The following is a 26,879-nucleotide window of genomic DNA, read 5'->3' as shown; positions in this document are numbered from 1 at the left end:
TGAAAACCTTCTCTTTGAAAGCAGTGAGAACACTGACAAAAATTGTCACAATCACCCTTGGCAGAGCTCTGGAAAATGCCCAAAGACTGCAGCAATTCAAGGGAAAGTGCCTGAATCTTGAATCTTGGTAGAAATAGCAAGTTTAGTGTTGGTTTAACTTCAGCTGTCCCTGTCCCCAGCCTCACAGTGACAGCAGTGCAAGATACTGCGGCCTGGTCACCACTGGAGAGAGCTCCCCAAGAGCCCTGTCCCCAGAGCATCGCCATGTGACTGTTGTCAAAAGTGCTACCTCCCCGGGAACCCTGCCTCACAGGGCTTGTCTTCCTTTGGTCTGACCCACAACTTGTCCTGTGAACAGCCTGTTTCCCCGGGCCGGGTGTTAGGGAGAAAGTCAGCAACTGCTCCCCGTCACAGCTGCCTGGGGTGACAGTCACAGGACACATAAGAAGCTGACCAAAAACTGAACAGGAAAGGCTGCGGAAATGGATGTCCACAGAGGGCTTTGGGAAAGCTCGCCCAGTCCTGGGGATCTGGAAGGTCTGTGCACAACTTCGTGCCCGGGAAGACCCGAGTCGGTCCTGATCCCCCCCCTCCTGGCTGAGCTCAAGGCTCTGCACAGGGAGAGGGTGGAGGGCCGAGACGCAGTCGTAAGCTGCCTGTCGGGGCAGTAAAGGCATGCTCCCACGTGCTTCCAGAGTCCTCCACAAACACCGGGCATCTTACTGGTTCATGGCATTTATGGTGATTGTTGAAGGGCTCTGTTAGCTGGTTACCAAGCTCACTGGACAGAGACTTTGGTGGCCACACGTGACAGAAGGAGACACGTGACACAGGAAGAGAAACAGTCAGTAGAGTCTGTCCCTGAGGAAGTCCAGATGCTAACTTCCTGGACAGGGACTTTATTTTACTTTTATTTTTTTTTGCGCTTATTTATTTATTTTGAAAGAGAAAGTACAAGTTGGGGAGGGGCAGAGACAGAGGGTGAGAGAGAGGATCCCAAGCAGGCTCTGGGCTGTCAGCACAGAGCCTGATTCAGGGCTCGATCCCCTGAACCCTCGATTCATGAGACCATGACCTGAGCTGAAATCAAGAGTCGGCCGCTCAGCCGGCTGAGCCCCCCAGGTGCCCTGACAGGGACTTTAAGTGAGCTGTTTTGATGTGTCGAGCTGGGGGAAGCCCAGCCTTAAGAATGAAGTCCACTAACGTAAACGTCGTCTCACCAAGCAGGAAAGAGACAGAAGTTACAAGAGGAACCAAGCAGAACTGTGAAGCTAAAAAGTACCAGAGGGCTTTTATTAGTTTCCTGTTGTAAGAAATGAACGTAAACGTAGTGGCTTCAAACAACACAGACTTGTTCCCTTGCTGTCCTGGCAGTCAGCAATCTGAAAGTGAGGTCTTTGTTGGGCTGCGTCCTTTCCTGAGGCCTTGGTGGGGGGGGGGGGGGGGCGGGGGGGGGGGGGGGGGGGAAGCCCTTCTTGCTTTCTGTGGCGTTGCAGGCTGCCTGTGTTCTTCGGCTGGTGGTCCCTTCTCATTGCCGGTGTCTCTTGCTTCTGTCCTGGCATCTTCTATTATGCACTCTGATCCTCGGAGTCTTTTGTAAGGACCCTTGTGACTGCAGTGGGGCTGGTTCAGATAACCCGGGATAATCTCTCCTTCTCAAGATCCTTAACTGCATCACACATGCAAAGTCCCTGTGCTCTCTAAGGTAACCCAAGTTCTTGGAATTAGGATGTGGGACATCTTTGGGAGGAAGCATTGTCCAGGCTACACATAGGACTTAACAGCAGATTTGCGTTGCCAGGATAAATAATCGGTGAATTTGAAGATACGTCCATTGAGATGATTCCATCTGAAGAACAGAGAGAAATAAGAATGAAGTAAAATGAACAGAGCCTCAGAGACCATCAGGTGACAAACACACCTGTCATGGCCATGAGTCCCAAGGGAGAGGGGAAAGACAGGGGCAGAAAGAATATTTGAACAAGTAATGACCAGAAACTTGCCAAATTTCATGAAAAACATTAGTCTCAATGAACTCTATGTAGGATAAACATAAGGAGATCGGTACCTGGACACATCTTAATTAAAGTGTGAAAAAACAAAGACAAAGAATCTTGAGTGAAGCTAGAGAGAAATATCACGTACAGGGGATCCTCCATAATATTAATAGCTGGTTTCTGATCGGAAACGAGGTCAAAAGGCATCAGACATGTTCAAAATGCTGGAAGAAGAGGTCAGCCAGGAAGCCAGACATGAAAGGCCAGCAGTCCTTCAGAACTGGAGAACGTTAGCTGTCCCCAGATAAACAAACTGAGGATCTGTCAGCAGCAGACCCCTGCCTTGGCAAGAACGCACCTCAGTCCCTCAGGCTGACATGAAAGGACACTGGATAGGGGCTCAAATGGCGGTGTCAGTAGATGCAGGGGAAGCACTGGGAAAAGTCTACCACTGAGCAAACCAGGGGCAGAAGGGAGCTTTCTCCACCCATTAAGGGCTGTCTACGAGTAACCTGCAGCTACCTCCCACTCGATGGTGAAAGACTGAAATCCTCCTCCCTAAGATTTGGAACAAGACCAAACCCCTGTTTTCACTACTCTTTCCAACATTGAACCAAAGGTTCTGGCCAGGAAATTAAGCAAGAAAAATAGAAGATGTAAGTATTGGAAAGGAAGAAGTCAGGTGGTCTCTGTGTACACGGATGTGACCCTGAGGAATCCACAGAAGAACTTCTGCAGCCCATACACAGTTCCTCATATTTATGGTCAGTTGGTTTTTGAGAAGGGCGCCAAGACCGGTCCGTGGAGAATGAGCACTCTTCAACAAATGATGGGCCGTCTGGATTCCCACATGCCAAGGAGTGAGGCTGGACCCCTACCTCACTCCGCATGTAAGAATTAACCCAAAGGGGAGAAATTTCCTAAATGTAAGAGCTATGCAACTCCTGGAAGGAGACACAGGTTGAAATCTTCCTGGCTTTGGGTTGGACAGGAGTCCCTTACACATGAAAGCAAAGGCATAAGCAACAAAAGGGAAAAATAGATAAATTGGGTTTCATCAAAGTTAGACATTTTTGTGCTTACAGGGACATCATCAAGAAAGTAGAGCAGCAGTGTACAGAGAGGGAGGGAAAACTTTTAAGTTACTTTTGTAGTGTATCTGAGGAGGAAATAGTATCCAGAACAAGCAAAGAAATCTTGTAGTTCAACAACAAAAAGGCAAATAACCCAGATTCACAGTGGGCAAGGGATCTGATATTTCTCGAAAGAAGACATACAGACGACCAACAGGCATGTGAAAAGCCCAACCTCATTAGTCATTAAGGAAATGCAGCCTGAGCTCAGTGGGAGCCCCCTGACGCTCGCTGATGGCTGTAATGGCAAAGAAAGACAGACAGGTGCCGGTCTCTGTTAAAAAATAACAGGCATATGTAAGGATGTGGAGAAAATTGGAAAGCTCATGCACTGCTGATGGGAATGCAAAGAGATGCAGCCACTTTGGAAGACGGTTTACATTTTTCAGAGTGTTAACTATGGGATTGCTGACTGACCTATAGCAGTTCCACTGCTAGGTATATACCCAAGAGAAGTTAAAACCTGCCCATTCAAGGGGCGCCCCGGTGGCTCAGTCGGTTGAGCATCCAACTTGGTCATGATCTCACAGATCACGAATTCCAGCCCCAAGTCGGGCTCTGTGCTGACAGCTCAGAGCCTGGCGCTGGCCTCGGATTCTGTGTCTGCCTCTCTCTCCCTGCCCCTCCCCCGCTCATGCTCTGTCTCCCTCTCTCAAAAATAAACATAAAAAGGGGCGCCTGGGTGGCGCAGTCGGTTAAGCGTCCGACTTCAGCCAGGTCATGATCTCGCGGTCCGTGAGTTCGAGCCCCGCGTCAGGCTCTGGGCTGATGGCTCAGAGCCTGGAGCCTGTTTCCGATTCTGTGTCTCCCTCTCTCTCTGCCCCTCCCCTGTTCATGCTGTGTCTCTCTCTGTCCCAAAAATAAATAAACGTTGAAAAAAAAATTAAAAAAAAAAATTAAACATAAAAAATCTTTAAAAAGAAACAAACAAAAACACGTGCCCATACAAAAACTTGTACGTGTGCGTTTACAGCGGCATTATTCATAATCGTAAGAAAGTGGAAACAACCTAAGGATCCACCAGCTGCTGGGTGGATGACAACACGGGTCGTGTCCATACCGTGGAATGTTACTCAGAAATAAGGAATGAAGGCCTGGCACAGCCTACAACACGGATGGACCTTGACAACGTGATGCCAGGTGAAAGCGGCAGATGCCAAAGGCCCCACGGTGTCTGATCCCTGCGATTCCGTGAACGTGCTGGCTGGGATGGGCAGGCGTACGGACACGGAAAGTAGGTCTGTGGTTCCAGCAGCTGGCAGGGGCTGGGGGTGGGGCGTGGCGGCTAAGGGCACAGCACTTCTTTCTGGGTAACGAAGGGTCTCAGATCGAGATGGTGCTGTCGGCTGTGCAAATTTTGGGCGCGACGGTTGCCACTTAACACAAGTGGAGTTTGGAGGATAGCACAGAAGGGTAGTAAACTGTAGACCCAGGATTGGGAAAAGGAGGGAACAGAGTGGCTGCTTTGTTTTCCTAGTTCGACCGGAATTTCTCAAAAGGAGGGACCATATCCGCTCTAAAACCTGCCTTGAGTTCCTGGTATGTGCGTATCTTTTGTCTCCTGAATCTCCAGCAGCACCTGGGAAGGCATTCAGTGTGGATTCTTGCAGTACTTGCTTGGGATTTAACGGCCGTGAGTGATGAGAAATTCTGTATTTACTACTGAAGCCCGCAGCCTTGACTGTCTAACATTATGGGCTCCAGGCCGACAGGAACTGCCTCTATTTTACTGTCCTCCTGGCACGGCTCTCTCCTCCAGAGCGCAATAAAAATTCTCTGATGACAACAAAGAGGGTAGTTTAATGCCCCTTAGAAAATGGAAACGCGCCCTTCAGCTGTACCATCCGACGAGCGGGGGCTGCGGCCTCGGGAGCTGGCTTCCTTAGCAAGTGCCAGACCCCTGCTTGGGCGGGCTCTATTCTGCCAGTGTCTGGCTTTGGTGTTATTGTAACTTGAACCTTATTATGTTCTGTTTCGCCTGGTAATCTGTCACTTTCTTGGGACCAGACATCCACATAGTTTTTATTTGTCTCAGGACTGAGCACGGTGGCTTGTCCAAGGCAAGGCTCAAGACACGCTATTTATTATAGAGCTGGGGGGAGGAGGGCCTGCGGTGGCTCCTTGAGCACCTGTCTCAGTGCCCAGCTGGACTCAGGGGTGTGTGGGTAGCACGTGGGATTCCGGGGGTGGTCCCCTTGGGTATCTGAAAGATAACGTGTGTCTCCCCTGTGTGCACCCTTGGGGGGTGGGGAGAGGCCCACGCTGCGAACCAGGATCAGAGCCACCGTGCACGCAGGGCCCCGTCCGGCCCCACACCCTCTGCCTCCGTCCCTTCCCGGCTCCGCTGGCCAGCCTGCCACCCTCACCGCTGGCTGCTATCTCATATTGTGGAGGACATTGCCATTTCGGGTGACCAGAACTGACAGGACCGAGGCCCATTTTGTCAAAGGCAGAGTGGAGCAGGGAAGAGCGTCTCCGTGACTTTAGTTGCTCGGAAAGGAGACAGTGTCTCTTTGCTGTTTTGACAGCATCGCCCTGGGTTTGTCTTGAGGGTCCCGGCCTACTCCTGAGGCCTGGGCCTGGCGGGCCTAGGGCTGTGGTGGACCCCAGTGGCTGTGGACCCTCACTGCCTGTGCTCACGGAGCCTGTGTGAACACCGCACGGAAGGTCTGAGGAGTGTCACTCGGCTGGCTGCCGGGGCGTCTGGGGCAGCGCTGTGGTGGCGTAATTGAAGGGGCAGGTGCAGTGGAAGGGACATTTGCTGAGCAGGTGGTAGGTGTGGAGTGAATGGGCGTGAGCCGTGCTCTTCCAGGGAGGAGGCTTACGGAGCAGCGACTTTGTATCCTGTAGTGTGAGTGTGTGAGAGTGTGAGTGTGAGAGTGTGTGATACAGTGAGTGTGTGACAGTGTGAGTGTGCGAGTGTGTGTATGTGAGGAAGAGGGAGGGGGAGAGAGGGAGAGGGGTGAGAGAAGGAGGGGGGGAGGGAAGGGAGGGGACAGGAGGGGGGGAGGGAGGAAAGGAGGGAAGAGAGAGGGGAGGGGGAAGGACAGGGAGAGAAGGAGGGGGAGGGGGAGACAGGGAGGAGGGGAGAGGAGGGGGAGGGAGGAAGAGACAGGGAGAGGGGAAGGGGGAGAGAGGGGGAGGGGGCAGAGAGGGGGAGGCAGAGTGGGGAGGGAGGAAGAAGACTGCCAGGGAGGAGGGGGGCGGAGAGGAGGGTGTAGAGCCAGAGGGGGAGGTGGGCGCGCCCGCCCCCGCGGAGGAAGAGAGAGGGGGAGGAGAGTGGGGAGGGGGAAGAGGACAGGGGGAGAGGGAGAGGGGGAGGGAGGGAGAGCGGGTCCTCTCACCCTCCATCTTTGGGGATGACGTTTCCAGAAAGCGGGTCTGTAAGGACACTGGCTTCCTGAAACTCACTTGGGAGAGCACATTTCTGCCAAGTTAAGGCCAGCGCACGCCCTGAGTAGCTGTGGAGTGGACAAGGCACGATGGTCACGGTGCTCATCTGGTCACCTCGCTCCTCAGACTTCATGCACACCTGTCACGTTCTCTGTCTGTTCTGCCGCTCTCCCCTGGCAGGAGGGTGTCCTCCAGGAGTGAGAGTGCGTGTTGGGTACCGGCCGAGAGTCCCTTCTGGGACACGCGGAGGCCAGTCTGCAGAGGTTTTTTGGTCTTTGGTCAGTGGTGACAGTCCCTGCCGCCAGACATCTGGACTCCCAAAGCTTGGTGATTTGGACCAGGTGACGTCTGAGACGTGTTACACTCCTGATGCATCTGTGACCTGTCTTGAACCTTCTTTGTGTGCTCAGGTCTGCTCTCTTCCTTACCAGTAACCGTGGCCCCGACTTCCTCTCTCTCGGGGGAAACTCACAGTGAGACCTGCCCAGTCCTCCCTGGCCCTGGCCCGAGGGTGAACGTGTGTGTCAGACCCCTGCCTTCACCTCTGCCCTCAACCTGAGCCCCGCTATGTCCTGCCTTGAGCGGAGTCTCACTGTGGTTAGTGGAAGTAAGTGTGGACAACGCGAGAAATCATCACCCAAAGGCACGCGTGCTGGAGTTTCAGACACTGGTGGACCAGACGCTTACTTGCAGACGAGCCGTCCTATGTGTAGCCCACAAGTCCTGTGCTCAGCACACTGCTAGAGTGACAGGTGACATGGCCGGTCCCCAGGAAGGGACAGAGCGTGTCACTGGGAAATGTTGGGTTGAACTCTGGAATGTTCAGCCATGCACAGTCCTGTAGAGCCGAGGCCACCAACAACCTGAGTGATGTTTTCGGTCCACGAGCGTTCCGCAGGAGAACTACCAGCCCACCTTTCATGTGTGGTGGCACATATGGGCGGGGCACAGAGCCTCTTAAGTATTTGCAGTGTGTTTACCCTTTCAAAGCACCGCGACACCCCGAGTCCACTCATGGCCGTTGAGGCTGGGGGATGACGGTTGTCCCCACACTTGACAGTGAGGAAATGGGGGCAAAGGCACACGTTGATTTGTGATGCTTTTGGTCGCTGGCTTACAGGACGGCTGTGAGGGTAGCGTCGGGGCTGGGGGACCCCCTGGGTTTAGAGTGGATGTGCCACTTCCCTGGGGCAGGCAGACCCTCTGAGACCCCTCCCTAAACCTACACACCATTCTCCAGAGACCCCCTGCCCCCAGGACTCTGCTCAATGAAGAAGGGCCAACAGTCAGAGAAGCACAACTTTACTCGATGTTTTTATTCACTTAACAGAAACATTCACTTATCAGATATCACTGAAGTGCAGTTTCCAGCACTTAGAAGCAAATTAACGTGTAAATTAATACTTTAAGGTTTTGGAGGTTTGTTTTTTTGTTTTTGTTTTTTTTACAAATATTACAAATGTACATCCAATATTGCCATTCACCCATGCTTTTTATGTACATACCTTTGCTTAAGAATTACTATTTATTAAGTTCATTTGCTTACAAAATGCTGAAAATTAGCTGAAAATTAAGTGGGCACTGCTGGGAAAGTGTTTGTGTTTGTTTGTTATCGATGCACATAGGGCAGAATGGTAAGATCCAGTGCCTGTATGAAAAGAGGCCATTGAACCCAGATCATTTTACCTTTATCTTTAGAGAGTGTTTCATCCCTGCAACTTTGATTTTGAAATGAGTTGGGAAATAAGGAATTTCTTTCTCCGGGGCCAACACTGTCTGTAGTTCCCTGCAGGTGCTGCTGTTTGGTCTAACTTTCTAGAGACTCGGCCGTCAGTGACCCTTTGGTGGCAGTTCGGACTAATGGACGTGTTGCAGGAGTCCAAGAAAGGACTCCAGTAGACCCTCCGCCCCCGGACGTGCCTTGGCGTCAGTCTGATGCACAGGTCAGCGCCGTGGAGCTCAGGGGGGGTGGACAGCCTGAGGTCTGGAGCTCAGCTGCACCAGGAATCACAGGTCTAGGGTAGGGAGAGCAGGCACTAAAACAGGGAGGAGGAAGGGGAGGGGGAGGGAAATGTGAGGGAGAAAGCGGAGGTGCTCTGTTGGGAGGATAAGAGGTGGAGATAGGTCTGGTCTCGAATCTCTGGTCTCCCAGAACGGGGAGGTGCTCCTCTGTTCTGGGCCGCCTCTGGATAACCTGCATCTTTTGCACCCTTCTTCACCCCCAGCCCCCCAATCCTTCCCTTTATGTGAATCAGAATTTGTGGGAGAAGTTTGACGGGAGCCAACAAGATCCCGCATTGCTGGGAACAGCCCTTTGGGCAGCACCACGGACAGCACCGGCGAGTGTGCCCCAGCCCTGCCCTCCTCCCTCCTGCCCTCTGGGTATCCCACTCCCACCGGTGTCTGGGAGGGCGCAGAACACCAGGGGGGCCTCACAGGGGTGGGTTAGTCCCCCAAAAGCCTTTCCTGAAACACAGAGCTTTAAATTTTCACTTTCTCCGTGAGCTCCGTAAGAACTCAAAGCTGGACAGCCTGTCCAGGAGTGCAGACAGCGGACCTTCCTGACCCTGGCTGGGTTATGACTCCACAGACTCTACTGAGGGGTGGGGGTGGCAGAGGAGCCAGCAAAGGGACACTGGTTTGCTTCGTGTCGGGTGAAACCTCTGTCCCCTGAGGCGGTTGTGGCATCAAGGGGCGGTATGTGAAAACAGCCTTGTCCTGACTTCCCTTTGGTCTTTATTAGAAAGAGATATTTATTGTGTTTGGGCCAATTAGATGATTTTATTAGAATGGCTTCTTAAAAAATGGTTATAGAAGTTTCCCTAAATTATAAATGTCTAAGTTTCAAATGTCTTTTTAAATTTTTTAAAACAAGATACTATAGATACATCTTGAAATTTATAATCTAAAAATAGTGTTTCATCAAAATACTCTATTCTATTCTGGGCATTGATATACCATGTATTTACTGTTTATGGCTCTCCAGACATGGTAAACACTATAGCAAAAAAACCTCAAACAAACAAAAAACAAAAATCAAACCCAAAACAGCCATTTGACCGTATTGATAAGACAGCTTCCTGTGAAAAGGAAATCATATGAGAAACTATATGGGAAAAACTTGACGTTTCTGAGGAACAGCAAGACTCACAAACTCAGTAGTGACATGATAGGTATATACAGACCTGAAAAGACCCGCAAGTATAAAAAGAAACAATACTTCTAGACCTGCAAATCCTTTCCTTGTGGCAAAAAGAAAAACCAAAGAAACCCTAGATCCAGTCAGTACCTTGCAGTGAAGCCATGTGCTAGGAATGGACAGGCGGGGCTCCGTGACTGGGTGACCTTCTTGACCACGTGCTAGGAATGGACAGGCGGGGCTCCGTGACTGGGTGACCTTCCTGACCACGTGCTAGGAATGGACAGCCAGGGCTCTGTGACCCAGTGACCTTCCCCCTTGGACGTAGTCCCATGGAAATGCTTGCAGATACTGACTTTGTGGCTGAGAGCCAGACAGGAAGCCTTCCTTTGCTGACCTCCCTGCCAGGAATGCAGCGTGGGCTTTGGAGGCTGACAGAGGTGGTGTTGCCTTTATTTGGACCGGAGTCGCAGGTGCAGTAGTTGGAGAACAGAGGACTCTGAGCCAGCGGCCGTGAGGCGCATTCAGACAGGCCTAGATGCCAGCAGGCCCCTGACACTGCTCCGTGGCCTTGGGGCGCCTGAAGGTCACACATCACATACCTGAGCTCTGTTTTCGGTTCGGAAGCCCAAGGTGGCGAGGTGTCTGCGGGCTCCTCCCCAGGCTGTGACTCACCATTGACACCGCGGCATTGGCCTGGCCTCTGACCCAAAGTGGTGTTGGGTGTTCTCATGGACTTTGAAGTGCAGAGCGAAATCCGCAGGCCGCCTCATCTCCAGGCTGGTGCTGCCCATCCCTCCAGCCTTAAGCAGGTGCCACAGCAGAACCCTGTGACTGGCCTCCCGTTGGCCGGGCCAGCCTTCTGGTCAGCCCTGCTCTCCTGCCTTCCCCCCACCCCCTTGTGCGCCCAGAGCCTGGGCCGGCGCCTCCTCTCCGTGGCCCTGTCCGTCCCCATTCCTGGACATGCACCTCGCACCATGCTCAGGCTCTCGCTCGGGGCTTCCTGCTGCCGTGCCAATGCCTCTGCCGCTGTCAATCTCCTCTGTGGAGCCATCTCCTCTCCCCGCAGGATGTCCCCTCTGGCCTGATGGACGAGTCCTATGCTGGCGCTGAGGTCTGGCTTTCTCCAGAAGGAGATACTTATATTTTAGTGACGCTTCTGGAGAGCCAGTGTCTCAGACGAAATGAATGGTGACCGGATAGCCACAGTTCGGCCCTTATGGGAGTGTCTGTTATTAGCGAGCTGAGCGCCACCCAAGTCGCCGGGGTCAGATCTCCTGGTGGAACCCGCTGTGTGGTTTGTGGATGGATCTGTCTGGCGTCTGTCCTCTGGCTCCTGCTGCTGCTGTTGGCTCCTCTGGGTGGAAGGACCATTATTTGGAGCACGTTGATATAAAGCAACAGCTCAGAATGTCAGTAATGGAAGGTTCAGGACACAGGTTTCCTCCAGGACTCGAGCGCGCCTCCTTCCTTTCAGAGGAGGGCTCCGGAGAAGGGCGAGTCAGAGTCTAAGTCATAAGTCAGCTCTGGGTTTCTGGGTCCCTAGGCTTCCTCCTGGTGACATGTCAGACTATCAGAAACTAATGTAAAGTGGCAATTTGACTATAGCTTTTATACTGAGTTAACATTTCATTGTTATTTCCTCAACTTTTATGAAAGATTGGTATGCGTCTTATGTTTGCAAAAACATTTTCATATCTTTCAAAACTTTGTCTTGAGGAACTTGTGCACTCAGTGGCCATTTCCTTTTCTGGAAGAACTTGAACAATGGGTCTGACTCTATATTAAGTCCTAGAGAGAGTTTGCTTCCATACTAACACCTCTACTTGTTAGCCCATAACAAGTCTCTAAAACATATTTTGTTTCATTTTTGCCTCGCTGTTAGATCTGCAATCTGTACTTGAGTATCTACTGCATGATGTTGTGCTCACATTTCTTGCGTTATGGGGCAATCCTGTGTTTTCAGGGTGTGCGCCCATGGGTGGCCAGCTGGGATTCTAACCAGGAGGCCCATGCCCAGCGCTGGCTACTGTGAAGCTTTGCTGTTTGCCACAGTGACTTGCAGATGTGGATCTTCTGTTGGAGAAATTAGAGGCCTGTTAGGTAGCATGTTGGATGTTAGAAATGAGTCCTTAGTGGTCAGAGTGGAACAATTCAAGGTACCTGGATGGAACGAAGGTGTGTAAGAGAAATGCCTCCCTCTGGTGTGGACAGGCCATGTGGCCTCGCCCTGACTCTTAAGAAGGGTGCCACAGGCTAAATCCCAAATGGTCTGGTTGTTTGGCACCTGCCATGAAGGGGACAGAATCCTGCCTCTTGCATTTCAGCAGCTGCATTATGTGATTTTTTTTTTTTTTTTTTTTGGTCATGCAAGATGGTGATCAGGGGACCCAAAGCAATAGAGAGCTGATACTTCTCAAGCTCTAAGTAAAGGTTGCTCTGGATGTTTTTTCTTTGCTCACTCTCTAATAAAAATTTAGTTAAAAGTCAGGGAGTGGTCCAAGACTTGGTGTCCTTGTGACCTGGTGAGGGGCTTGTGGGGTAGTTAACCCGTAACAGCTCAAACATTGCCAGCAGCTGTGGGCACCTGTCACAGAGACTGTGGTCCAGGTGTGGCTGGTGGGGACTGGGGAGGACCAGTGGGGACTGGTCCGGGTGTGGCTGGTGGGGACCAGTGGGGACTGGTGGGGACTGGTCTGGGTGTGGATGGTGGGGACCAGTGGGGACTGTTGAGGACTGGTGGGGACCGGTGGGGACCAGTCCAGGTACAGGGGTGGTCTGTGGCACACAGTTCTGGAAGTTCAGTCTGCCCACGTCCTACATCTCTGCTCACGGGTGCTGTGGGCCCTGTTCCTTCGCTCTGCAAGAGTGGACTTCATTTCTCTGGTCCTGGCTTAGGGGTTCTTCAGTATTGCACATCTTGAATCTGCTGTGAAAGGAGGTGGAGTTAAAACTTAAGTGAGTAATGAGGGTGGTAGAGCTTTCTGTTGGCTTCTTTGGAGAGGAGCCCATGGCTTTTCTCTTCATTGTGGCTTATCCTGAAGTATCGTGTCAGCTTGTGCTAGAGAGAACCAGACGCGTTGCCCGAGGCGCGTGGCGGGGAGGAAGACCCAGGGAACGGTGCCCGAGGCTCGTTTCCAGCCGCAGCCCTCGGCTCCGCTGTTCAAGGCTGCACCTCAGACCCTTTAGCCTGAACGGAAGCTTTCCCTTTGACACACCAGGAAGAGTTGGCTGCACCTGCGCCTCTAGGTCGGGGGGCCACCTGGCTTCTGACAACGTGGGAGCAGTACGCTCCCGGTTTGAGTCTAGCTGCCCGTCGAACGTTGGCCACGCATGTGCTTCTGGAACACCAAGGGGAAATGAGCAGGAAGAGCCGGTGAGCACCGCCTGTCGCCCCACGCACGCGCACTCACCCCGCCCTGCCCGGGCGCCCACTCCGCTCCGGGAACCGCAGGTCCGGTGGCTCAGAGGGTTAGTAGGAACTGGTCCTGCTCAGGCGGCTTCCTCACCCATGTGCCCAGCCCGGCCTTCTGAAATGCCTTGAACAGCTGCTGCTTAACAGACTGGTAGGTGCAGGCCCCCCGCTTGGCCTCACAGTACACAGATGGCGTGTCTCCGTGGCTCGGAATCCGTGTGCTCAGCTGTGGGCCAGGAATGAGACAGGGAGCGGGTTAGACGCTCGCACCAGCTGGGCCGCCTGTCCCGCTCTCTTACTAGGAGATGGGAAAGCGACACGTGTGTGAAGTTTGCCCAAAAGGGGCTTCTTAAGGTGAGTGTTCTCCCCGCATGTGGTGACGGTCTGTCAGCTAGCATGGTCGTGGTTCTCAGTGTGTGTGCCTCAGAATGCCATGTGATGCGCCCTCAGTGTATCTGATGCTGTGTGTTATATATGTTATAAATGTATCCAATGTCATGTTACATGCCTTAAATATATCCAATGTTAGGTCAGTCTTCCCCAGGAAAGCTCTTAACAAAAGATAAATATCCATTCTCCTTAATTTACCTGTTGACAAAGTAATATTTCATCTAAATCTGAAAAAGGATCAGAAGAGTAACTGCTGTGGCCAGCCAGCTCCGTCCGGCAGTCCTGGGGCTCCGTGGGGGGAGTGCCCAGCAAACAAAATAGCCCTATAGCTCACCTGCTACTGAGAAGACACACTGTGTATTTTTCTTTTGGGGGAAGGATCAGGGGCCCATGTTGGGGTGGGGATGGTCCCCCAGGGATGTTCATGGGCGCCGAAGCAGCACTGCACAGACGCGAGATGGGTGGGTTTCCAGGCAGGAACTCGGTGGGAGCAGGCTGTCTCCTCTGTTGGGTTTCTGAGCTGGTACTGGGCAGGGCCTTGTGGCTAGTGTAGGCAGGGAGGTGGGGAGGCCAGGGTGTGGTGTGCTGAGGCGGGAGGCCCGAATCCCCTGTGTGCTTTCCAGGGAGTCGGGGGACCGGCCTGCCCACTGGCTGGCAGCCCCCCTGCAGCGGGTGCAAAGGGCCCTTTAGGAAGACAAAGCGATGTGCTCTGACACGGCCCCACCTTTGTGCAGAACAGGGAGACACGGACGGTGCCCTGAGTGGACAGAGAGGCATGTGAGGCCGTCAGGGCGGTCAGGGCAGAGCCAGGTCCCCATCGGCGGCTCGTGGCAGCCACAGAAGTCGTGCCTTGCTAAGGACGACATGCACAACTTCCAGGGTCCTCTGAGTTGAAAGGAACGTTTATCTTGAGGGTCAATGTGTCTGTCCTGCTCCGCTGGCCGGGAGACCGCCCCACGCTGTCACTGCTGTGTGGAGCTGTGGGAGGAAGAAGTGTGGGGAAGCCGGCCCAGCCGCTTGAAGCGTTTCTGCTGTTTGGTTTCTGTGTGTTTTGTTTTGTCGCGTTGTTTGCTCACGCCATGGCCTGCTATGCATTGGGAGCATGTGGAAATCTGTAGATCTCAACCTGAAGTCTGTAGATATAGTTATCGAGCAGAAAGGAAGCTCAGAATTGCAGCAGACGCGCACAGCCTGGGGGTCGTGGGGAGAGCTCTCACCTTCCGCCTGGCATTCGCGGGAAACCACCCAGTTTCCTTCCACCTAAACTGGGAGTCATACCAACTTCAGGGGCTTCCTCTGGACTTCCCTGGCTATGCCCTCCACGAAGCCGCCGGCCCCTCCTCTCGCCCTGTGGCTGCTGCCGGCACAGGCCCTGCGCAGAGTGGCCGCGGGCACCCGGGGGGAGAAGACGGAATGGGAGCCGGTGTTCGTGCCACGTGCCACTCTTGCTCAGACAAGGTGACGCCTTTCCGTGGGCCCCTCCCCGTGGTCACTGGGAGCCGCCCCCCAAGGACTATTACCTTTCCGTAAAGCCGCGCCCACCGCGCGGAGAACACGTGCTTGCAGAGCCTCGAGGAGCCCCCGCAGCTCCGCCTGCCTGTGGTGCCATCGATAACCTCCACGTCGGTGTTGCCCACCACCCAGTTCACGCTGAAGTGTGGGGACTTTCCAGGCTGGCGCGCCTCGGCATGGCTCACACCTGTCGGAGGGGGGGGGGACCGGGAGACAGCCGGGCGTCAGCGCTCTGGGCCACTAGGTTCCTGCGGGAAAGGCGAGGGCCAAACGGTCTGGGTTTGCGCAGGTGTGGGGTGCCTTTTCTCACGGGACTTGTGGATTTTAACTCAGGAATTGTAAATGGTATCAGGCCCTGAGGTTTGTAGTTTGGTTGACGAGATTTAAAAAGCTAATGCAGGGGCATCTGGGGGACTCAGTGGCTTCAGTGTCTGCCTGTTGGATTCAGCTCAGGTCATGATCCCATGGTTTGTGAGATCGAGCCCCACGTTGGGTTTTGTGCTGACAGTGCAGAGCCTGGTTGCGATTCTCTCCCTCTGCCCCTGCCCCACTCTCTCTCAAATAAGTAAACTTAAAAAAAAAAAAAAAAAAGCTAATGAAAACGACAGGGCCAAGAGTGTAGGATAGTTAATTAACCAAGCAAGGTGGTCCAGAAACAGCACCGGCTGCAGAACTTCCAAGACCCCGCACAAAACGAAAGCATGAAACCCCGCGTTCAGTAGCTGTTAGGAATTTCAGGATGACGGCGGGTCTTTCTAGCTATGTTCCCCATGACTTCCCCGGAAGCAGTGCCCCGGGCGACACCGGCCTGTGCAGAGCGCCTCCGGGGTTGTCCACGGAGCCCTCCCTCCAGAGTTTCCCCGTATCAGGTTGTGAGCTGGTTTTAGTTGGGACACAGCCAACTGTGGATCAGGGAAGGGGGCACCGGTGACCCTCCTCGGGGGCAGCACCATCGGGCGTCTGGCCTCTGCCTGGCCTATGTCCTGCCCACGGCGTGGAGTCTGCTAGTGGGAACACGAGGGCTTTCCACCCAGCCATCCAAGGATTCTAGAATGTGCTGCCCCACCCTCCGCCTGAGGGTTGCTCGTTCCCACCCTGCGTGACCTCAGGGGAGAACCGTGAAGCACGAGGTAGGAAAGGCCCCACGGTGCCCCAGCTCTGTGCACAGCACCGTGGGGAGCACAGCCTGCCACACTCAGCGGGATGGAGGAGGGGCCCCAACTCCCGCTGCTTCAGTTTACAGCCCCCCACCCCCTCCCATCGCTCCCACAGCCGCTGCCCCTCCTCGGGACACCTTCCAGAGCCTGCCCCTCTGGTGTGCCTGTCCTCTCCTCCACGACCACACCACCTGCTCCTTCCCCTGAACACCCTGGGTGGAAGGGTGGGGGCCGAGTTAGTGACCTGTGCCGTGGGGGTCCCAGAGCTGAGAAGCCCTGGCATTGGGAAGGCCTGAGGGCCTGCAGCAGACATCCTGGGAAGGGGCACCCCCTGCACCCCACGCCCTGTTGGAGCTGCACAGCTACAGACCCGGGGCCCTCCCGCTGTGCCCAGTCTCACGCACCATCCAGGGGCCGCCCACCCTCGGCACACACTGGTCTGCATTTGCACCTGCTGCTGCAGCAGCCTGAGTCCACAGCAGAGTCACCCGGTGACCTTCTCCTGGTCACGGATGGGCAGTGCCAGGCGCCCGGGCTAATGCCATCCATGTCAGCTTGTTCCCTTTCCTTGAAGCGATTCCCTGTGGCAGCTGCCCACACTGAGAGCTGGGCAGGGGGACAATCTGGCACATTGGCAGCGAGGCGGCCCCTTGGGCAGAGGGAGGCAGTGGCCAAGGTCAGGAGTGACCGGCCACAAAGAGAAGCCAGCCTGCTCCAGAGCCTGCTGTCTGTCCCTCCACCCCGAGACGGGGGGGGGGGGGGAGACACCCACAACAGTCAGGACTGAGTGCCGAGGCCCAGGGCTCCGGCATCGTCACCCGGGTCTCCTCACCGCTCTGGACTTGGGGGAAAGTCTCCAAGTCCCAGATGGATGTTGCCATCAGACCTCCCTGCTCCCTCTGTGTCCTCTGTGCTGTGGAAAGTGCCTGCTTTGCTGCTGGCTCTTAGCTCACAGACACCTGCTTGGAGAGCAGCCCCGGCAGGGAGGCCACACGCTGGCCACTGGCCTCACCAGGGGCCGCCCTGTCTGCCAGCTGCACACACAGACATGCACAGAGAGAAGGGGCCGGCAGTGGGCAGGAGTCTGACTGCAGACAGGCAGCTCCCTCCTCCCCACCAGCCCTTGAGCCCCCTTCTTTGCAGGCGGGGCCCAGGTCATTGGTGTGTGCTGAGGCACAGAAGAGCCTGTGCTGTCAGTCACAGCGGCTCCATGAATCACACACAAAAATCGTCGATTTCCAACTGTAATAGTCCCACTAATGACTACTTGGCAATGAAATGAAATTTTAGGTCCAGTGATGACGTTCTACATCACCGAGCCTCTGTTCCCAGACGTGGGAAATGTGGGGTGAGATCTGTGTTGACTCAGGAGTCAGAAACAGCTCCAGTCCTGCCTTTGCTCCTAATTTGCTCTTCCACACCTGCTCTGTTCCCTGCCACCCACCCTGTTCCCTTCCACCCGCCCTCTGTTCCCTTCCACCTGCTCTGTGCCCTTCCACCCGCCCTCTGTGCCCTTCCACCCGCCCTCTGTTCCCTTCCACCTTCTCTGTGCCCTCCCACCCACCCTGTTCCCTTCCACCCGCCCTCTGTTCCCTTCCACCTGCTCTGTGCCCTTCCACCCTCCCTCCGTGCCCTTCCACCCTCCCTCCGTGCCCTTCCACCCACCCTCTGTTCCCTTCCACCCGCCCTCTGTGCCCTTCCACCCGCCCTCTGTGCCCTTCCACCCGCCCTCTGTGCCCTTCCACCTGCTCTGTGCCCTTCCACCCACCCTCCGTGCCCTTCCACCCTCCCTCCGTGCCCTTCCACCCTCCCTCTGTGCCCTTCCACCCACCCTCTGTGCCCTTCCACCTGCCCTCTGTTCCCTGAGCCTGAGCAGGCTCCCACCGGCTTGTTGGCCAGGCTTTTGTTAACTCATGGCAGCCAGGGGGAGCTGCCATCACTTGCCTCCTAAGGAGTGTCGTGCGCATCTGAGTGAGCTCATTCATCACGTGCCGGCTTCATAATTTTCCAGCAGCTTCCCAGGAGCCACGCGGGGACTGGGGCCAGAGAAGGGGCTCGTCCAGCGTCCTCTCCAGGCCGAGGACGGCGTGCTTCTGCGAGCGCTGGAGCCGGGCAGAGGTGTGACCACATGGTGTGGTTAGAGACACTGCTCAGGCCCAGAAAGGAGACTCTGGTCTGCATTTTATTTTTCCTCCCATTGGCTGGAAGTGATCATTCCTCCGGAAGCAGTTGTCAAATGACTGAAGGTAAAAATCAAGTCTCAAGTTCAAGTTCAAGTGCACAATGTATTTACAGTCACGGGCATCACCGCCTACTGCTGGCTTTTGTTATCATGCTTGAGATGACAACTCATTGGCACATCGTCCAGATTCAGTCTCTTAGAACGTATAGCATAACCTTCTGTCCCCAAATCCACAGCTTGAACTGCCTCCTGGCGGCTCATCAGAGCTCTCCATCCAGAGGAAGGTCCCGGTCGACATGGGCCCCTGTCCCAGTTAGGGTTTAGGGAAGAGCTTTACATTCTGAGCAGTGAAAGCACGAGCCTGTGCCTGCTGTGCTCCAGGAGAAGGTCCTCTCAAATAGTAACACGTGGAGAACCCAGCACTGTGTACAGATGACCTCTGTCCAAGGTCACAGGGTCTCTCTGCAAGCACATACGTGGACTCTTTGTATTTTTCAGCCCGGACTACCTGCGCCAGTCTGCAAACCTGCACCTTCACATCCAGAAACAAAAATAATTCAAAATAAAACTGACCCAGCGTGGATCCTGGGGGACTTCTGCCTTGACTGTGTGGCAACATAGGAACAATGTTGCATTTTTCACTGTGGTTTCCGCTCCGGAGATTTTATAGGTCAACACTGCAGCACTGTGTTAGTCCCCTGGCCGATATGATCACCTGCCAGCAAGTGTGGTGGCTGGAAGACGACAGCAATGTATCCCTGCATCGTCCTGGAGGCTGGCAGGTGTGACTAGGCAGGGTACCCCTGCGTTACCCTGGAGGCGAAAGCCCAAGTCAGGCTGAGAGAAGAGGTGTCCCTGAAAGCTGGTCGCCAGGTGGGTGAGGACCAGGTCCGATGCCTTCTTCCTTAGTGAAATCTGTAGTAATTATTCCCAGCCATCTTGGAAAGAACCTCATCTTCCCAAACTCTTTCTCCATCAGCACGGACATGCACGGCCTCTGTTGGCTTGTCTTTGTGCCATACCATATGCAGGCCATTCATCTTTTATGAAAGGTCCTAGGCGAGTATTTTACTTCAAAGCGGATACCAGTGAGACCAAGCAGGTCTCCACCAGCCTGTGACACAAATACTCTGCCGTGGTGGCAAATATACAGAGGGTCTCCATGGAGATTGTTTGACATTTCATTCAGTGTCCACAGTCGTGTGAATAGGCTGAACTTGAAGACCTCGTTCAATGTCATGTCTGTCACTTACCAGCAGTGTGGCCTTTTGATGGGTTAGTTAGCCTGCTAACCACCACCATGCATTACCGCCACGGTCAGGACAACGGTTACCATGGCCACTGCTGCAGTTACTGGAGTCAACACCACCATTAGTGCTGCCCCACCACCACTATGACCGCCATCACCGAGAGCAGTGGGGGCGAATCCTCCATCATCTGTGGAAATGGCTTATCTAGCTATGAAAAGATGCCTCATTTGGAGAAAACCCTTATACACCTTTTTAAAAAGCAGTACGTGAGAGAGAGTGCAGCATGTCTTCAGATAGCCAGTGGGCCTAATGTATTTAAAATCTGATTCCCTTTCTCCAGATTAAGTTTACACGATGACACTGAAGAATGTGACACTGACAGGAAGTGAGGCCCGTCTGTGTCTCAGGGCACCACTGCGTCCAGTCTTGTGACATGGCTGATACAGCAGAGTCCACTGGCAGGCCCTGTTGTGTTACACACTGCTGGCTGCCCACGTGCCATCCCTTGCACGTGCACATAGACACACTTGTGTCACACGCACACCACACTTCTAAGGGAAGCGGAGCTAGGGGTATTTAATGCCGACTTACAGATTTGGAGTAACTAATAAGGCTGTATTAATGTCCTTTTATTCATTTTCATTAGCACGAACACCATTATAATTGACAGTAATTTTACAGCTATTGTCTTGTCCTAATAGAGCACGTTTCCGGGCGAGTGTGGGGAATGTGCTAGAGTGTGCAGGACTGCTGCGAGATGCTTGTCCAGTTCGTGGGTTTCTGCCAGCCCGAGGGGACACACAGGTAAGACCGGGCTGCTTCGGCCTCCCTTGCCTCCTCTCCTCTGACCAGTTGGTGAGGTTTAGGGTGTGTGTGCACACTGCTTGAAGGTATGCCGTTGCTGGGGAGTTCTACTGGAAGGTTCTGGGGTCACCTGCTTGGGGAGCTGGAACCTTTTCTTATAGTGAGAGTTTTCCCCACAGATTTTCAGGGACTCCCGTCCTGGAGTCAATAGGAATGTGACCTTGTCTGTGCACATAGTGACTGTGGTTTGTGGTCTGCATAGTTTAAAATGCATGGGCCCACAGGATCCTCTGAAAGGTGTGAAATTTCCTCTGTGGCAGGAAAAAATTTGAATATTTCACTTTATAACCTGATAATGACATGGTTCCGGGTACTGATAAGGATTGTCATTGCTTTAGAGGACATGGGACAAGGGGACTTTGGCAGAATATGGTCATTTTTTTCCTTCGTATTATGCATCTTTCACTGCTATGGTATCCAAAATAAGGCAAGTTTTATACTGGTAAAAATGCAGATTATTTTCATCACTTTTTATTTGACTTTATCTATTGAGGACCATTTTCCTTATGCCCCAATAACACACTTAATGTCTCCTGCAGCACAAGTCTGCTGGAGCTGATAGAGCTCTGTCTGTCCACAGTGGTGTCTTGTTCTCATTTTTAAAGAATGCTTTTATTGGGTCTAGGATTGTAGGTTGAGATTCATTTTCTATCAGCATTTTAAAGATACTGTTTTATTGTTTTTTTTATCTTCCCAGAATCAGCTACTAGTCTTAGTTCCCCTGTATTATTCTTTTATTTTTTGACCGCTTTTAAAGATTTTATGTATGTATGTATGTATGAATGTATGTATGTATGTATGTATGTATATATGTATGTATGTATTTATAAGCCGTTTTACTGCTGAGCGGAGAACTTAAGAAGATCCTTCTTGGGCCATAATATGCATCTTAGGTCTGTAGTTTGATGCTCTTCAACTGTCCTGGAGAGTTTCTTGCCTTAGTTATTGCCTCTTTAAAGGTTATGTCTTAGGTATGTCAGACTTCCTCACTCCGTCTCTGACCTGGCTTGTATTTTCCCAGTGGGATGGTTACTTGCATGTGTCAGGTTGGCTGGTCTCTGGTGTCCAGTTGCTTCGTCAAACACCAGGCAGATGTTGCCGTGAGGGACTTTTAGGTGTAACTGATGTTTGAATCAGTAGATGTGGAGTAAAGCGATGACTGTCCACTATGAAGGTAGGTCTCATATAATGAGCTGACAACCCTAGAAGCAAGGAGTGTGGTTCCTTGAAGAGGAAGGAGTTCTGCCTCCAGACTGTCCTTGGACACAGCTACAATGTCATCTCCTGCTGGAATTTCCAGGCTGCTGGCCTGCCCTGCAGAGATCAGACTTGCCAGTCCCTGCATTCATGCGAGCCAGTCCCTTAAAATAAATCCCTCTTTTCTAGTAGGAAAATGAATATACTGTTTCCTATTGGTTCTGCTCTCTGGAGAACCCTACCTAATGCACCTTCTTTCTGTTTCTCTGCTGCATTCAGGATCTTTGTCAGGGGGATGTTCCAATTTACTAATTCTCTCCTCAGCTGTGTTTAATTTGCTATTCAACCTATCCACTGTTACACAAATTGTTTTATTTTCTTTACTTCTGAAATTCCTATTCAGTTCTTTTTTTTTTTTTTCTTTTTTTGGCTTCTATCTCCCCCCTGCATTTTCCTTCTTATTTTTTTTAAGATTAAAACATTTTTTTATTCATTAAAAAATTTTTTTTTTAAATCTTTATTCTTGAGAGAGAGAGAGAGAAGGAGAGGGGCAGAGAGAGAGGGAGACAGAATCTGAAGCAGGCTCCAGGCTTTGAGCTGTCAGCACAGAGCCTGATGTGGGGCTTGATCCCACACACTGTTAGATCATGACCTGAGCTGAAGTCAGACGCTCAACTGACTGAGCCACCCAGGCACCCCTCCTTGTTTTTCACATCTCTTTTTCGCTGGTGAGTCTGCATCCGAGAACAGTGATCTCTGCAGCTGTGACTCCTTCCCCACTCTTGTGCCTGCTGGCTTTTGTTAAAGTGGTCTTGTCTCCTCCCATGCCTGGTTAGTTTTTGCTCTGTGCCCGTGTTGTATTTCCATATTTTTTGTAGCATTATTTTGATCCAGTTCTTAGAGGGGTTCCCTCAGTGTGAATTTGGGAATGGAGACAGTTTCACACTGCTCTGGGAACCCCTCAAGGGCCTGCTTACCTGGGTTCAGACTTGGTCCTGATTTAATCCACAGAAGCCTGGCCTCTGTCCTGAAGCCCCTGGAGAATCTCCTCCTGCTTCTGGCCCCCAGGCTCTTCCCTGGCAGCCCCTCCCCACATTATCTCTCTTCCTGCAGGATTTTGCTCCAAAGTCACCCCCAGTGAGGTTTGTCCTCACCCTCTGGTTTAAGGTCAAAGCTCACTTTTAATCCTTTCTTTGCTTTATTTTTCTGCAAAGCATTTTCATTTTGTCCCCCCTGGAATGTAATCTTCCTGGGGCATGGGTTTTTGACCGTTTCATTCACTGCTGCATTCCCGGGGTGTAACTAACTGTCCATGGTATGTCTAGGCAATCAATACATATTTGTTGAATGATTAAGTAAGTATGGATTATGTTGACCAACTTCTTGATGTTTGCATAAATGAAATGTATTAACAATGGAAGTATTTGCCTTAAAGGGTAAAAATTTCAAGAGCAATGGAATTAAGGTTGATGTTCAAATACTTTGGTGAACGAATTCCTTAAAATCATGGGGGAAATTAAATGTAACTTGACTAATATACAAGTATTTTTGGAAAAACTCCTCAGAAAACTAAAACAAGGTTTTTCTGTAATTGTAAATTTATCATAAGCTATGTGCCATCTGATTTGCAGGGGGAGATCAGTGCTAATCTATGGAAATGTCTTATTAAATATTTGTTGAATCTAACATTTCAATCTTTAGGCAAAAATATTAGGATTGCCTTTAGATTATTCTAGCAAGATTTATAATAATCTTTTTCTACCAAAGATTCCTTCAAGGGCTCAGGAGATAAATTTCTACTTCTAACAACCCCAAGACAAAGCAGCTGCTCAGATACACTTTTAAGCTCATGTGTTTTATCCTAAACATTTATGAAAAATTTGTAGGTTTTTCCATAATAAACCAGTGTTTATTTTAGTATAAAAATAATACTGCGAATTCATTCCCATCTGCATAAAAGACAATGTTTGCTTCTACCCCACTGGGTTGTTTTGCAAGACACTATTAATGACCATTGACTTCAGAAATTTCTCCTGAATTAAAGAGGCACAGCTCTCCCCGTCAGATTCTACAGCTTGAGTGACAATACTTTGGACACTGGAACTCACAAAAGCATGGCTATGCATGGCGACAGACCTCCTCCTCCATCCCACCCACTACCGCTCCCTAAAGAGAGGTGTCTGGAGTGCAACCAGCAGGTGGTGTTGGGCAGGATTTACAGACTGTGTTGGTAGACATTTCAACACATTCAGCTCCTTCAGAAACATGGAGTCTGAAAAGGCTCTGACATGCCAGCTAGCCATTTTTACGCTTCTGGGAAGATGTGCACTGGGAAGGGAGACAACCGATGTCTGCTTATCACGATCCTGTGATTTCCATTACGTGCACAAGAACCAGGGGTCTGAAAGAACTCGCGGTTCTGACATCCAATTCCCTGCGTCCATCTCTTGGATATCATTTTCGTTGCCAAGACCTTGCCATGGGCTGTAAAACTAATTGTAAGTTTTATCTTCAGTGTGGACTACGAAGGCTCATTGTTGAAAACCAGATCCATTAAATATGCTGTTAAGAGGAATACAGAACCTGTGCATTCCACCCAGATTTTCCGCCTTGGCTGGGATTCTTTTTCTTGATGAAGAAAAATAAACTTATTTTTCTTCAACTTTGAGGTTGGAAGCTCAGACACACCATACCCCCGGTCTGGAAGAACAGGCTTCAAAGTCACTTTGTATGTCACTTTATGTTTTCCTAAAAAGATGAGTATTCAGAGCACAGATTTTTATTGATTGTCATCATCACCATTTTTTCACCATATCAAATATGCTGAGAAACGGGAAAGGCAAGCTCCTTTATGGTGGCTGCTCCCACCTGGTGACGTGACTCTTGCCGAAGGGTTCGGGCTGCTCAGCAGCCGAGGTGTGGACGTCCACATTGTGGTGTTTTGCCCGTCGGTATAGGCTGGTATGTGCAGAATGTTTCAAGATCTCTTTGGAGGACATTAGTATACCCTATAACCGTGTCAATAGGGCATCTTTTCAGCTCGGCTGCTTCTTATTAACCCAGAACTGATTGAGCCCTAGCTAAACGTAGGACTCCTGCACTAATATGTGGGCTTCATCTTCTCGGGCAATTTTGCAAACTGACCTTGAGGGAATCTTCAGGCAGATTTCATGTGCTTGTTTGAGTGTGTTTCATTATCATCCTTATGTAAGATCTCTCTCTCTCTCTTCTGTTGCAAAAAATCCTGATGATTTCCTTTCAAAACTTGGATGATTGGTTTTTAAATATCCATCAGAGCAATGCAGTCACTGCAGTTAAAAGCATGTAGGTGAGAAACCATGGATGGTGTGGGCTTCTTTGCATCTCGGCAATAATAAAAACTGTATTTTTTTTTAATGTTTATTTTTGAGAGAGAGAGAGACAGAGTGCAAGTGCATGAGTGGGGGAAGGGCAGAGACAGAGGGAGGTGGAGCATCCGAAGCAGGTTCCCTGCTATCAGCACAGAGCCTGATGTGGGGCTCGAACCCACAAACCGTGAGATCGTGACCTGAGCCGAAGTCGGACGCCTGACTGAACCATGCAGGTACCCCAAACGGTATTTTAAATAGGCATCTAAGCATAGACTGAAGTGTCTAGTCACTGTCCTGGTTGTAAATAGGGGTGACTACCCCTCTGGATGGCAGGGTGGGGGTTCACGTAGGTCTCAGGCGCTTTGCCACTTGATGATTTCAGGTGTTCTGAATTTCTCTAATTACATTTTTAAAAAAATTCACTTGTGTCACACTTATAATTCACAATTCCTGTTTTCGTCTATGTGTACATGTTCCAAGTTGAACTTAGGATTTTTAAAAAGCCTTGCCAGAAGAATGGATGCCGGCAGTGTTGTGTGGTACCCAAAGGATGAATGAAAAGCAGCCACTGGCGGAGGCTGGTAAGGATTTGCTTTCCGTATTCCTTGTGCTCATGGGGCTTAAGTAACTTCCTCACTGGGAGATGAACGTGGAGGAGAGAGGCCACTCGAGGAGCTGGAAGCCTGGGAAAGGATGGCACGTGACACCCGTGCGGACAGATCAGAGTTCTCTCACAATTACTTAGGAACTAAGAACCTCACTGTGGTTTGCGGTGCCCCCGAGATGGGAATTTTGGACTTGAGCACCAAACCAGTAGTTCTAGATCTCCTGGGGTCCGCTCTGGAGCTGTGTTGGCAGTTCAACTGTAAGAAGTAAATATTCTTTGCCATTTTGAGGAAAAAAAAAAAAAAAGGAAAAATAAAAGAAAGAGGTTGAAACTGAACTACACCTGAACCTACTAACTTTAAAATAATAAATGTGGGGCACCTGAGTGGCTCAGTCAGTTAAGTGTCCCACTCTTGATTTCAGCTCAGGTTTGATCTCATGGTTCTTGAGTTCGAGCCCCGTGTTGGGCTCTGCACTGACGGTGCAGAGCCTGCTTGGAATTCTCTCTCTCCCTCTCTCTCTCTGCCCCTCCCCATCCCCCCCTCTCAAAATACATAAACTTAAAAAAAAAAATAAATGTAATTTCATAAACTTTGACGCTGGGTGAGCTGGCAGTGAGCCTCCAGGGCTGTGCGAGCCCTGGGCTGGTTTGCTGCTCCCATTTTGCATTATTAATTTTTATGGGATTAAAAATACAGGCATCAGTTAAATGGTGCGGGCCACGGGATGCAGTGTGGAAAGATGAAAGAGCTTAGCTCTGTAGTCAAGCCGAGTTCGAATCCTTGCCCCATGTCCATGGATGGAGCATCGCAGCAAGTGACTGAATTTCTAGGAGCCTCTTCCCACACCTGTGACATGGAGACGGTTGGTGTGATGAGGCGTCGTGCACCGTGTTTGTTGAGAAGGACGAGTGGCTGAGTATCCTTCCCTCGTGTTGGCGGTGTGGCCGCTCCCAGAAAGAGACTCGAGTGCTGTGTCCTCACCGCTCTGTGCAGACCGGGCCCCTCAGGCGCTCGCCCCCAGCAAGACCGCCCACAGGCCCGTCAATGCCCGGAATCGGTTCTGGTTCGAGTCAAGGGCCCTGCAGTATTGGGCACAGGGTTTCGAGCGAGGATGGTGCTGAGGAAACCCTGCCTTGCTGATCGTGTTACCTTGGCCCCTGGGACAGTGGTGAAGAATGGACCCCCTGCCACAAAGGAGCGGCCCTGGGGACCAGCAGAGAAAGGTGAGACCCTAAAAGATGGTGACTGTCCTGCGTTCCTGGACAGACTCTGTGACCCCGTTTCAGATGAAG

The 26,879-nt window shown here is 51.6% G+C and overlaps 1 protein-coding gene across 2 annotated transcripts in view; it reads right to left on the bottom strand.

Moving 5' to 3' along the window:
- Window positions 1-7,816: 7,816 nt before the first annotated feature.
- The window catches only part of ADARB2 (adenosine deaminase RNA specific B2 (inactive)), a 427,099-nt gene continuing 408,036 nt past the window's right edge, over window positions 7,817-26,879 (bottom strand). For both annotated transcript variants that reach the window (XM_040451565.1, XM_040451564.1), the window contains 2 exons: window positions 14,988-15,166; window positions 7,817-13,303 (listed from right to left, as the gene is read on the bottom strand). In XM_040451565.1, coding sequence (XP_040307499.1) covers window positions 13,127-13,303; window positions 14,988-15,166 — 356 coding nt within the window. In that variant the 3' untranslated portion in view covers window positions 7,817-13,126. The remainder of the gene's footprint in view (window positions 13,304-14,987; window positions 15,167-26,879) is intronic.

The sequence above is a fragment of the Herpailurus yagouaroundi genome, unplaced genomic scaffold (genome assembly GCF_014898765.1).
Source record: "Herpailurus yagouaroundi ecotype Mexico unplaced genomic scaffold, PumYag 203, whole genome shotgun sequence".
NCBI classification, from domain to species: domain Eukaryota; kingdom Metazoa; phylum Chordata; class Mammalia; order Carnivora; family Felidae; genus Herpailurus; species Herpailurus yagouaroundi.
This window is presented reverse-complemented; position numbering and strand designations above follow the sequence as displayed.